This window comes from Natrix helvetica (assembly GCF_964273705.1).
Source record: "Natrix helvetica genome assembly, chromosome: 1".
In the NCBI taxonomy this organism is placed as follows: domain Eukaryota; kingdom Metazoa; phylum Chordata; class Lepidosauria; order Squamata; family Natricidae; genus Natrix; species Natrix helvetica.
The window spans coordinates 313,842,237-313,855,116 of NC_138548.1; the positions used below are offsets into that span (position 1 = coordinate 313,842,237).

Below are 12,880 nucleotides of genomic sequence, written 5' to 3' on the forward strand. Positions count from 1 at the left end.
ACATGAGATTGAGAATTTTGTATTGTACCCATTGAAACCCAATAGTGTCCCCATAGTGCTGAATGTTTTTGTCATCCCATGGTACATAAAAACTTTTGACTCTGATATGCAAGGATTAACTTCATACGTTCTTTATGTGAAATATTTAATGGTTTCTTCCCAGATAATGAAATTATTCACTCTTTTGTCTACCAATTATGATTGTACCATTTTAGGTATTAAAAATACACAATCACACATTCATTTGATATAAATGTGATATATAAATAGATAAAATAAACAAACATGTTTGTTAAATCTGTTTTTTTGGTTTGGGAATGAAAACACAAATAAACATAAATAAATTTCCAGAAAATAGTTATTTTTTGTATCTTTAGTAATGGCACCAATGTTCTACAAATTGTTCTGTCTTTGGTTACTCAACTCGAGAAAGTGGACTGAACATGGTGGATTTGACGATTAACTGTGATTTGAATTACCCAGTTACAGTCAGGGCAACCCTTCTCCTGATTATTTTTCTTAAGAAAACTTTATTCACATTGCTCACAAAGCTATATAAATATGGGAATTGATTTTGTTTCTCCTCAGGCCTCATACAAATCTTCAGTTCTCTGAATGCTGAGATCAAAAACATTTGCCTGAATAAAATGACAATTGGAAACATAGCACATTTACAGCAATCCCAGACAGTAGCATTCTGTTTTTGCAGGTATAATTGGGCCCTGGTGTACCAGAGACTGGGGAATATGATTTCTAGGATGTCTATTTATCTGATGTTTCTGGATTAGTAGCAGCCCTAACTATTGTCAGTATGAGAAAGAAAGCTGCCACTGATTTTAAAACAAAAACTAGAGTTCTGTTTACTTCATCTGTTTGTTTCCCTTCCTTTCCCCTCCCCACACATGCCACAAATGAAGACTACCAAGGAGCTCTTGAATCTTTCTCTCCAATGTGAACAAAGCAGAGGCAAATGGGAATGAAGATCGAAAACCTAAAATTGAGATTACAGGCTTGATCATTGGGGAAAATGAAGTTAAAGAATTCTTAATCTATCAAAAACCCACCAACTATTTTAAGCCCTGGTGGCGCTGTGATTAAAATGCAGTATTGTAGGCAAAAGTCTGCCCATGGTGACCTGTGATTAGATCTTGATGGGCCTCAGGGTTGACTCAGCCTTCCATCCTTTCGAAGGGTCTAGAACAGGCATGTCCAAAGTGCGGCCCGGGAGCCAAATGTGGCCCTTTTTCAAATTTCAAGTGGCCCGTAGCCTCTTCTCCCCACTGGAGTTATTTGTTTAGTCTTTCATAAAATACCGTATTTTTCGAAGTATAAAGATGCATCTTTTTCCCCTCAAAAAAGAGGCTAAAAATCTGGGTGCATCTTATACACTGAATACAGCATTTTTTGCCTCCCAAAACTCTGCCCCCTTCACCAAAATGGCCATTCATAGCCTTTAGGAGGTTTTCAGAGTGCTCCTGGGGGCTGTAGAGGGCATAAATTGGCAAAAAACAGGCCATTTTTTGCTCAACTTTGCCCCCCCTAGCCCCCAGGAGCATTCTAGAAGCCTCTTAAAGGCTATTCATGCCCTTTTAAAAAAAAGGCCCATTTTCGTGAAAAATGGGCCATTTTTGGGATAGTGCAAAAACTTTTTTTTTAATTTGCCTCTTCAAAATCTTGGTGCGTCTTATACTCCGAAAAATACGGTAGTCAATTCGCATTTAATGTTAAGGGTTCAAAGAATGTCAGGCTGAATGATCGGCCCCACACATTTTCACCTCACCAAATCTGGCCCTCCTTGCAAAACGTTTGGACACCCCTGGTATAGAAGCAACCTGGGTAGATAATAGAAGACATTGTAGTATGTTGCTGTAATAAGATTTAAAAAAAAAATAACATTCTTCAAATGTTAATCTGACTCAGATTTTGCGTGACTGTATCCTCCCCCCTTGCCCTGAATGATTCTTTATTACGTTCTTCAGGGTTTTTCTCCATTCAGTGGAACTCTGTTGTTTGGCTATCTGTTTATTTAAATTGCGTTTCATACGGGCCAAAATAAAGCTCACAAAGTCTGTGACTCAACCCATAGTACCATATTGATGGAAAGAAAGAATTGTAATGCTGCCAAGTTAGAAGCTGAGGTCACTGGGGCACAGATTTAATCACATGGAAAGCATTATGAGGCTCCAGTGTGGAGAAAGGAGAAGGCAGTTGACACAAGGACTAAGGAATGTGAATATTAAACTGTGACATTTGTAAAGTTCTGTGTTTGCAGTCACTGAAGGTGGCATCTTAGCTTTTTTTATAGTGTCCTCATCTTTGATTCAGTAGTGAACTCGGTTGTCTCAACATGGAACTAAGGACATAAAATTGTGGAAAAAGACTTGCAGGGATGTGTAAGGGACATTTTTCATTGACATTTCACTCTGTATCCTATTATGATCCTAAGGGGTGATGTATTTCTCCCATTGCTATTTTATGATTTGTATTATATGGCAAACATTTTGGCCAAAAGCCACTGAGGCTTTTAGCAACAAAGAGATGTCAGTACGGCCCCATCCAAATGTTAATCCACTGTCCTAGCCTATAAAATCTCCCCCACAGGTTCCATTGTATAATACAGGTTTTTCATTTCTCAGCCTGATGTTCATTTCTTCGCTTATTGTATATATTGTCAACACTTTCTGGATCTTGGTCATGAGCCACTTTTGTTTATGACACACTGCTAGTAATAATGAAAAAGACAAGCTCTTGTGTAATTAAGATGTCTCTGAAAGTATTAATGCTTGACTTCTTTTTTTGTGTGTGTTTTTTACAGCTGCCTGTCCTGTGTGAATGGATCCTTCCCTTGCCACTGGTGTAAATATCGTCACATTTGTACTCAAAATGCAGCAGACTGTTCCTTCCTTGAAGGCCGTGTGAACATGTCTGAGGTATATAGCCAAGTCTGCCTTTTTTTGCTCAGTGTTACAGAAGAAAACAGATGGTTTTCTTCTCCTGTCTTTTTCTTTCAATTTCTTAGATGATACAGCTCAGAGCCCCATTTCATTTAAAGAAGGATCAAATCCTGGGATCAAAACAATAGTAATCATTTGATTCAATATTGGGCAATCCATATCTACTTAGGCATCAGAATAAGAAAAGACTGAGGAGACTTGAAAGAATGAGAAAGGAGAATTTAAAAGTCAGGCCATGCAAGGAAAAGTTAAGAGGGATCGTAGTGGGTTGCTACGCAGTAGAGATTTAGACAAAGATGTGAAAGCACATCTATTGGATTGCACAAAATGGGTGGAATGTGATTAAACCTAGAGGTATGCATGGTATTGGGTGCCTCTAAGTTTTCCCTTGTTACACTCCTGTCACGCAAGCTGCACAGACCTTCTGATTTCATTTCTGGTGCAATTCAAGGTTCTGCTCATTATCTTTAAAGCTCTACATAGCATAGGACCAGGACTAGGATCAGGCTATTTGCAGGACTGCCTTTCTTTGACATATCTGTCAATCCTACTAGATTGAGTAGGAAGGGCATGTTCGAGATCCTTCTCTGAAACATTCCCATCTAATGCAACCTTGGAAGTAGGCTTTATCTGTGGCTGTTGCTCATTTATAGAACATTCCCCTCAGCAATCCAGAAGGCCCACTCTTTTAGTGTTCCTGAAGGCCATTAAAGCCTTGCCTTTTACTCAGGCAGTGAGGTAGAGTGCTAAAGCCTATGATGGATTGTTGGGGCACCCTGGAAAATTGATTGAGGCACTGGGTTTTTAGGGTTTTTTAATGGTTTTTATAGTTTTATTGTGATTTGTGAGATACAAATCTTTTAAAATAAAATGTAAAATTAAAACATAAAATAGTATAGAAAGGGGACTATTTTGTTTGTTTTTTGTAATTCTTCATAAATGTTTGCAGACATCTTCTCTGTATATATGATATGTAAAAAATAGTACTGTTTTCATGGCATTTAGTATGAAGTAAGTGTTATGGGGGACACAGTGGTTCAGTGGCTAAGAATCTCAGCTTGTCAATCAGAAGGTCAGCAGGTCACAGTTCAGCGGTTCGAATCCCTAGTACCACATAATGGAGTGAGCTCCTATTACCTGTCCCAGCTTCTGCCAACCTAGCAGTTCGAAAGCATGTAAAAATGCAAGTAGAAAAATAGGAACCACCTTTGGTGGGAACGTAACAGCGTTCCATGTGTCTTTGGTGTTTAGTCATGCCAGCCACATGACCACGGAGAAAGTCTTAGGAAAACGCTGGCTCTTTGACTTTGAAACGGAGATGAACACCACCCCCTAGAGTCAGGAATGGCACATATATGTGAGGGGAACCTTTACCTTTATCTTAAGCGTTATAGGGAAGGGCATTCCAAAGCTTCCCAAAAGTTGATCCAGAGATTTAAGCAGACATGACACATGCCAGATAAACCCTGTTGTCTTGCTTATCGCGCTTATGGCGGAATGCTCTGTTTAACAAAGAATCGGAGGCTTCCAAGAACCAGAGGATTTAACTTCTTTATCCTTTTGTAGTTTCCTCTTAGTCTCCCTGTGCAAACCATTAAGAAAGAAGCCCACAAGCCAGCAAGTCTATTTCAAAGAGGTCACGGTTATGTTCACTAGGACACTTTCTTCCTTTTTCTTCTCTCATCTTTATCAGACTGTCATTTTAGCCTTCGGGCATTTTATAAGCTCTTTTTCTTGCTCCATTATCTGAGAGGATACTTCCAATCAAAATAAGTTGATAATGGTGGACAGGTTTTGTTTTTTTTTCAAATTACTTATAAACTGGCTTTCAGGAAAACCTTATGTATATTTACCTCTAAAGTCTTAAGGAAAATTATAACATATAGCTTAAGTAAAACACCTGTTTTTTTTTAAATGCCCTTATTTTTTGTATCTATTCCACCTTAGTTATTAACCTGAGTGATTAAAGTATTTGAACTGTCAAGGAGAATCAATAATTGTAAGTGACAGGGCACATGCCCTGCAGAAATGAGTCAGCTTAAAGCAAATTCTATCTTCAAACCATAATTTGAATATTTTTGAACTTTTATCATTTTGGCTTATTCCCCTAAGGCAGGGGTGTCCACACTTGGGAACTTTAAGACTTGTGGACTTCAACTCCCAGAATTCCCCAGCCAGCATGGCTGGCTGGGGAATTCTGGGAGTTGAAGTCCACAAGTCTTAAAGTTCCCAAGTTTGGACACCCCTGCCCTAAGGGATGAGAAGAGTTTGGCTTTTGATCTGCAAGGGGACAAAAATGCTGAAATGTAATGATACATTGGATAATAAACTTGGATAACAGAACTATCTGCGTGGCTCTGTATCATCCTGGGTTTCTTCTTTATTATAAAGCAAGTGGTTTTTATATGTATTGCAAAGTGTTAATTCTTGCTACTCCATAGCAGCTAGTTTCCGCACTCTTTTTTGAGGGAAAAAGATTTGTCTTATACTCTGAAAAATATGGTAGTTATACTCATTGGTAAAGCAAGGTGGAGCCTGCAGAAACTCAAAACAGCTGCTGGCAAATATTCAGATTGAAACACCAATCTGAAAAGTCAAATTCAATGCAATTCTATGGTATATGGTATATTTACCGTTCTTTAAAACGAATGGTAAAATTAAAATATAGAAGTATGTAACACAACAGAGTTGGAAGGGACCTTGGAGGTCTTTTAGTCCAACCCCCTGCTCAAAGTCTATAACATTTCAGACAAATAGCTGTCCAGTCTCTTAAAACCTTCAGTTTTGGACTACCCACTCACAACTTCTAAAGACAAGCTGTTCCACTTGTTTATGTTATCATGTTCTTATGTCAGGAAAATTGTCCTTAGTTCTAGGTTGGTTCTCCCCTTCATTAATTTCCATCCATTGCTTCTTGTCCTGCCTTCAGGTGCTTTGGAGAATAGATTGACTCCCTTTTCTTTGATCCTTCTTTTAATTAAATTAGACATACTTAGTTCCTGCAATCACTCTTCATACATTTTAGCTTCCATAATCACCTTCGTGCTCTTCTCTGCACTCTTTCTAGAGTCCCAACATCTTTATTATATTGTGGCAACCAAAACTGGATTGCAATATTCCAAGTGTGGCCTTACCAAGGTATTATAACATTTCACTAGCACTTCATGTGATCTTGAGCCTCTCTCTCTGTGTGTGTTAATGCAGCCTAGGACTGTGTTTGCTTTTTTGGCAGCTGCAGCACACCGTTGGCTTATATTTCAGTGATTATCTGTAATGTCAAGACTTGAAATGTTCTGCCTGGTGACAGTTCAGCATTATTTCATTTAGAGCAAGCACGTAAAATTCATACATACCATAGAAAAGGCCACACTGAAGAATACATGTTAAAATTAAATATATATATATATATATATATATTGAAAAGGATTTATAAATACCATCAACATAAAATGGAGCTTGCTCAGAAGCTGAAATACACCAAGCAAATGAGATGAAGAGTGGGAAATAGAGGAGAGAGAGGGAAGAAGAGAGGGATAGGAGAGAGGGCAAGCGGGTGGGGAGAGGAGGAGAGAAATGAGGAGTGGAAAGGGGAGAGATGAGAAGGAGAGAGGAAGGGGAAGTAGAGAAGGGAAGGATGACAGAGGGAAGAAAGGAGGTAGGGAGGAGGAGGAGGAGAAAGGGAGAAGAAAGTGATAGATAAGATACAAATATGGTGTATGGAGAGCAAAAAAGCCAATAATTGTTTTTGGGAGTTGATGGTAAGATGAATCAATGTAAACATTAAATAATACAATATGATGTTGGCTATGTAATAGTATACATGTGATTATATGCTATGAAAATGAAAAAAATAAAAAACTTTATAATAAAAAAGGCCACACTGATACAATAGCATTAGCACTTAGACTTATGTACTGCTTCATAGTGCTTTTACAGCCCTCTCTAAGTGGTTTACAGAGTCAGCATATTGCCCCCAAACAATCTGGGTCCTCATTTTACCCACCTCCAAAGGATGGAAGGCTGAGTCAACCTTGAGCCGGTGAGATTTAAATTGCCGAACTTCAGTTAGTAGTCAGCTGAAGTAGCCTGCAGTACTGCACACTAACCACTGCGCCACCTCGGCTCTGGCCGAGCCCAAAATAATTATGGGCTACCTAGGAATAGCTGGTGCACTGATGTGTGTGTTCAGTGACTGATTGTGCAGCAACAGCAACATCGCCAGGGATTGGAGGCATCAAAGGCACTCAGCAGCATGTCTTCCACAGGGGAAGTGGTTAAGAAAAAGTAGTGGTGGTGATGCAACCTTCCTGATGTCGGAAACTTTTTGCAACGGTATTTGTTAAGTGTTCAAAAATGCTGCACAAGGCTGCTTGCGGGTTGCATGTGGCTTTGGGTCATATGATGTGCAGGCCTAGTCTAGATTTTAAGGTTAGAATGTAGATAACCTGCAAACAGATGTATCCATTTATAAAATGCAACAAAAACTAGAAAGTTCAATTATGAATCGCCAAAGTCTTAATGTGAGTAATCCCAGCTCTGATGGAAAGGTCTCTGAGGCTGCCCTCACTGGTAGTCTCGTAGACGAGTATGCGGTATCTCCTAGAAACAAGATGAATTGGATCTTTTGGGGCCATTATTGTAGTTTTATGTCTTTGAGTTTGTCATCTTGCTTTATGAGCTGGACAGCGTGTGCGATTTTCAGATAGTTATTTGCCTATTTGTTTATGAAGAAATTCACCATAAGAACCTGGAGCAAATTAAGAACACATCCCTGTAGCTATTTGTGTGCAGATTAATAGCTATGTATAGTGTAAGCAATATTTGGAAGATACTGAAATGCTGAAACTTGTGATTTGAACTTGTGGAAACTGTTTCATTTTGCAGTCAGGTTTATTTGACCATAAAATCCTCTGATGTCTCCTCAAAGTATAAACAATATACTATAAACTATATTACGTATAAACTATAAACAATGGAGTGATGTGTTAAAAGGCGTTTTGATATTCAGTCCTATCAACAGGATGTAAAAGAATTATGGTGGTAGCACATTGGTTAGAATGCAGAATTTCAGGTTACTTCTGACTGCTGGCTGCCTGCAATTTGGCAGTTCGAAACTCACCAGGCTCAAGGTTGTCTCAGCCTTCCCTCCTTCCGAGGTGGGTAAAATGAGGATCCAGATGGTTGGGGGCAATATTGCTGACTCTGTAAACCGCTTAGAGAGGGCTGTAAAGCACTACGAAGCGGTATATAAGTCTAAGTGCTATTGCTATTTCTGAGAATCATGGATCAGTAGTATTCTAGCTCTATTAATATAAAAGCTTTTGTCACAGTATCGTTCTGGTCTTTAAGGGTCCAGGTTGTCTTCTGGAAAACGTAGGCTAGAAAATTAAAGTCAGTTGGAGCCCCTGGCCTTTTGTGAGTGATGTCCACCTCTGTGACTTATGAGTAAATATATTCTAAGAGCTTTTTTTTTAATATTGCAGATTAAACATTCTCTTTCACATACAATTCAGGCGGCAGGCGGAGCCATTTGTTAGGGCAGGCGAGGCATTGTCCTGTCAACTCCAGCGCACATGTGTGTGCTGGCGAGCTGACTTCACTCTTCATTTTCGGCTGTTTTTTGCCCTCCAGAGGCTTCAGGGAACGGACATCCTGTTTGCGCGTTGGGGCATTTTTCTCCCTTGGGAGGGCAAAAAACAATCCTACAGGCAACCCAGAGGTTCGGGAACAGATTTCCAGGTTGCCCGTAGAGCCGTTTTCGCCCTACGGAGGCTTAAGGGAAGGCTTCTGAAGCCTCCAGAGGGCCTCCAGGGGAGGGAAAGGTCATTTTTGCCCTCCTCAGGCTCTTAGAAAGCCTCTGGATCCATTGCACGCTAACAGCGGGGGGAGGGCCGGGGTCACGTGTGCATGCACGGGGGTTGCACGCATAGCATTATGGGTGAGGGCACTCCTGTGCACAATCCCCCCCCCCCGTGCTCCCTCCACTTTTGGCACGTGATGGCAAAAAAGTTAGCCATCACTGTTATATATGGTGCAACTGTCTGTTCAAACCTTGAAAGCATCTCTTCTCTCCTTCAGAACTGGACAACAAAAACCAGTGTCTCCAGACGTAGCATGGTCGGGTTATAAACTAAACTCTAACAGCTCTGCAACTGTTTGAAACTTACGTCTATTTCTTTTCTTCCCATGCAATCCAATTTTAAGCTTAATGCAAGCCTTACTCTACTTTCCATCCTGCATTTGCTTGGCATGATTCTTTTTCCCCCGGCCTCATTTACTATCCTATGACTTTGAGTGAGTGTTAATGGTTCTTTGGACCCAACTTTGACTTGGATTAGCTCCGACCATTTGCTCATTGTGGTTTGTTTCATTTCACGGATAACCTTCCACGTTGTGTGCTGCAATCTGCAGTGGGATAGGCAGTTTGACAGCTCCTGTGTTGTACTAGATGAATCTCGTTCTAATCTTTGGTTGTGAGGGCTGGCATAGTGGAGATGCCCTCAGCTATATTTTTCACTTCTCTCTCTCTCCTTGTATCATTTCCCACTATGACTTCTGCCTGGCAGCCATTCTGGACTGATGAGTGTCGGCGCCACATTAAAGAACTCAAGCTTCTGGCAATAAGCAATTAATTCTCCCCACCCCGCCCCCCCTTCCCCTTCTCCCAGTCTCACCCTTTATCATTTCTGGGAGCACCAGCCTCCAAGGAGGAACCACAACAGATTGGCAGTCATTCATCCAGCACCCAGCCACCAGCAATGTGATTGCTTTTGTAAGGGCTGGTTATGTGAAAAGGAGAGAGGGATTTATTTTATTTATTATGTGTCAAACTCTGTCAACAATTGCTAAAGGCAAAAGCTGCTGCTGGAGTTGGTGAGCCTGTTCTCTCAGAAGAATATGGATGATCGAGATGAAAGGACCATTGTCTTTATATAGAAATTGAGGAGAAGCTACATCTGCCCCCCCCCCCCGGCCGCCTCTCTCCACCAGCCTCTGTAAAAGCAGATGCTGAGGTATAAACTGGTAGGAGAGAAAGAGCACACTGACTAAATTTACACTTTGCTCTAAGCTATGTTTTATGCAATTGTTAAAACGATGTGGTTCACACAAAACAAAAAGCAGGCACAAATCGTGGTCCCTGTGGTCTTAAGCAAGTGCGTTCTCTAAATAAATAAATGAAAAATGTTCAGATTTCTATAAGCCCTCTCTTTATCTCTTTTGTCACTATTGTCTCTGTATCACTCTTACAGCTAAGTGATATCGCCACTATGTAAGACAGACAGGTAGAAGACTAGCAGAACACATCCATATACATCAGATAGCACTCAGAAGACAAGATGAAAACTCCTTAATTTCACGACACGTGGTCAAACTCAAATATAGTTTCGACTGGGAAACTGAGTATTCTAGACAAAGCTAAATCCAAAACTGCTGAGGAACTCCTTGGGGTTCAGACAAATCAACCATCAATAGACATATAGAGATAAGCCACATGTACCCACCATTCAAAAGAGATAATAAAAAACTAAGAAGGAAAGAAAAAGATCAGAACACATCCTTGTTAGTAGCCAACACCCAGATAAGCAAGGATTAACATCAGACAAACAGTTAAGCAGAAAACAATACTGCCAGGAACTGCCAAGGAGAAAACAGCAACCCCTCCCACTCTGATTATTGTGTATAAATAGGGAGAAAACCCACACTCAGTGGCACTGATCAAGTTACCTAGTCGGTTAATGAAATATCTGCAAGCAAACAGCCAACCTCAAGAAGGCACCAAGGACTCCATGAGTTGCACTATTCTTCTTGGCAAGCACTGTCTTCCACCTTGCTATTGTTCTAACCTAGGCTTCCCAAGAGCCTGAAGCAAACTCCTTGTCCTGACAAAAAACCCTTCTATTAATTTGCTGTGAATTCTGCTCATTCACATCCAGCAAACTCTTTCAAGGGAGAATGCAAAGTCACAGACCTTATCTGGCTTGGAGAGCTGACAGGCCGATATCTGCAAAACCTGCCATGGAGAGTCAAAAACCAATTAAATGAATTAATTGTCTCCTGCAAACTCCACTCCCCCTTTGCTCCTCTTTTATTTCCTCTGGGAGGAACCGTTCATCGTCCAACCTTACTCCCAAGTCGACCCTTGTTCTTTAGCTATTCCCTTTGTCTAGCAACTCAGCGCATGCGCACACTGGGGACAGGCTCCAGCTGTTCGTCTGCCTCACTGATGTCTGGCTCTGAAGGCAACTGATAACTAGCATAAGGCTCTGCCTCCTGCCTCTCTGCCTCCAACATAGAGCCCTCATCAAGGGCCTTCCCCAGACTCCAGGAATGGCCCATGTTCCTCCCTAACCTCTTCACTGTCCAGATCTGCTGTTAGCTCTTCTGGCCGCAGGTGGGCCACAACACTTACACTCCCATCAACCTCATATTTACTGAGCACTTTTCTTATGGAATCACCAACATTGTAGTAAAGAAAAGAGATCCCGCAGATTGCTGGATATTGTTTTGTGCCTCAATGTAGCCTTTTCATTTAAGCCAAAAACTACTTCTACTTTAATTTACTCGCGTTGTAAAGATCAGACTCTGATAATGAATATCCAGAATTCTGTTCTTCAAATAATACATGACACTCACATCTGATTAGAATTCCATCAATTGAAACATCTGTCTCTAATTTCTTCTTCAAATCAACTGATAATCTTAGGGGTTGAATACTTTTGCCAGTAGTAGAATCCACATGAAACTCTGTTAACATTCAGTAGCAAAGATATACAAACTTTAGAAAATCTGAAAGGGGATAAATGCATTTTTATGGATTTGGATGTAATAATAAATGAATGGTACTTCCTTTGTAGTGCTGAAGGAGTGATCAGTATATGGCCAACTATGATAGTCCTTTCACCATCCTATGTCTGCTCTTGCTTAATTAACAGCGGAAAAATACAATACCCTGATTTATATGCCTCTAATATGTTTACTAAGCAAGAATCAGCCACAGAAGCTTCTTAAGGTGTGAGCTAAATATTATTTGCTGATTATGGAAGATGAAACTGTTGCTACAAACTACAGCAATCTGTTCAAATATTGGCAATTCCACACTCAGCCAACAAAAGCAGTTCTTGTTTTGAGTAAAGCTTCAGGAATTTCTACTTCTGGAGAAAAGCAAGCCAGACAAAATACTACTGGATTTGAGATTTAATCAGGTCATTGCTCAAGGTGGAACAAGCAGTCACTAGCGTTTACTCATGCGCTATGATCTCTTATGGCTTCCCAACTCAAGTGGTAAAAGTAACATTGAATGGGCAGAGGATATCATCACTTTCATTCTGGAATTTCTTATAGTTGGAAGCAGTGGATGAGTTAAGACTTATCTGTCTCTTTGGATTGCTAACCTTTCATAAATATTGCATAATTCCTTAAAACTCTTTTAGGCAAGCTCTGAGCCTGGTTGTATTGCAAGGAATCTGCACCTTATACATTTTAGCCAAAAAAAAAAGGCCCAATGAAAACTTCCTCTGGCTCTGACTTTTAACCTATAGATTTTTAACCTTTCTTTGTTTCTGATTCATTGTTTCTTGAATTCCTGCTAAGAATACCAAGTCAGGAAGCACAATCTGTGTAGCATTTTGGGGACAAGGTGCTGTGTGCAAGTAAAAAGTTATACAATAATTATTCATGTATAATACCAAGTAGGGACCTGGTGACTCAGTGGCTAAGACACTGATCTTGTCGATCAGAAAGCTCAGTAGTTCGGCAGTTCGATTCCCTAGCACTGCGTAACAGAGTGAGCTCCCGTTACTTGTCCCAGCTTCTGCCAACCTAGCAGTTCGAAAGCATGTAAAAATGCAAGTAGAAAAATAGGAACCACCTTTGGTGGGAAGGTAACAGCGTTCCGTGCGCCTTTGGCATTTAGTCATGCCGGCCTC

At 40.5% G+C, this 12,880-nt stretch overlaps 1 protein-coding gene across 5 annotated transcripts in view; it reads left to right on the forward strand.

Annotated features, from left to right (window-relative positions):
- Nucleotides 1-12,880, forward strand: part of PLXNA1 (plexin A1) — a 434,540-nt gene that overhangs the window by 272,578 nt on the left and 149,082 nt on the right. For all 5 annotated transcript variants that reach the window (XM_081965343.1, XM_081965340.1, XM_081965344.1 and 2 more), the window contains exon 9: nt 2,816-2,930. In XM_081965343.1, the coding sequence (XP_081821469.1) occupies nt 2,816-2,930 (115 nt within the window). The remainder of the gene's footprint in view (nt 1-2,815; nt 2,931-12,880) is intronic.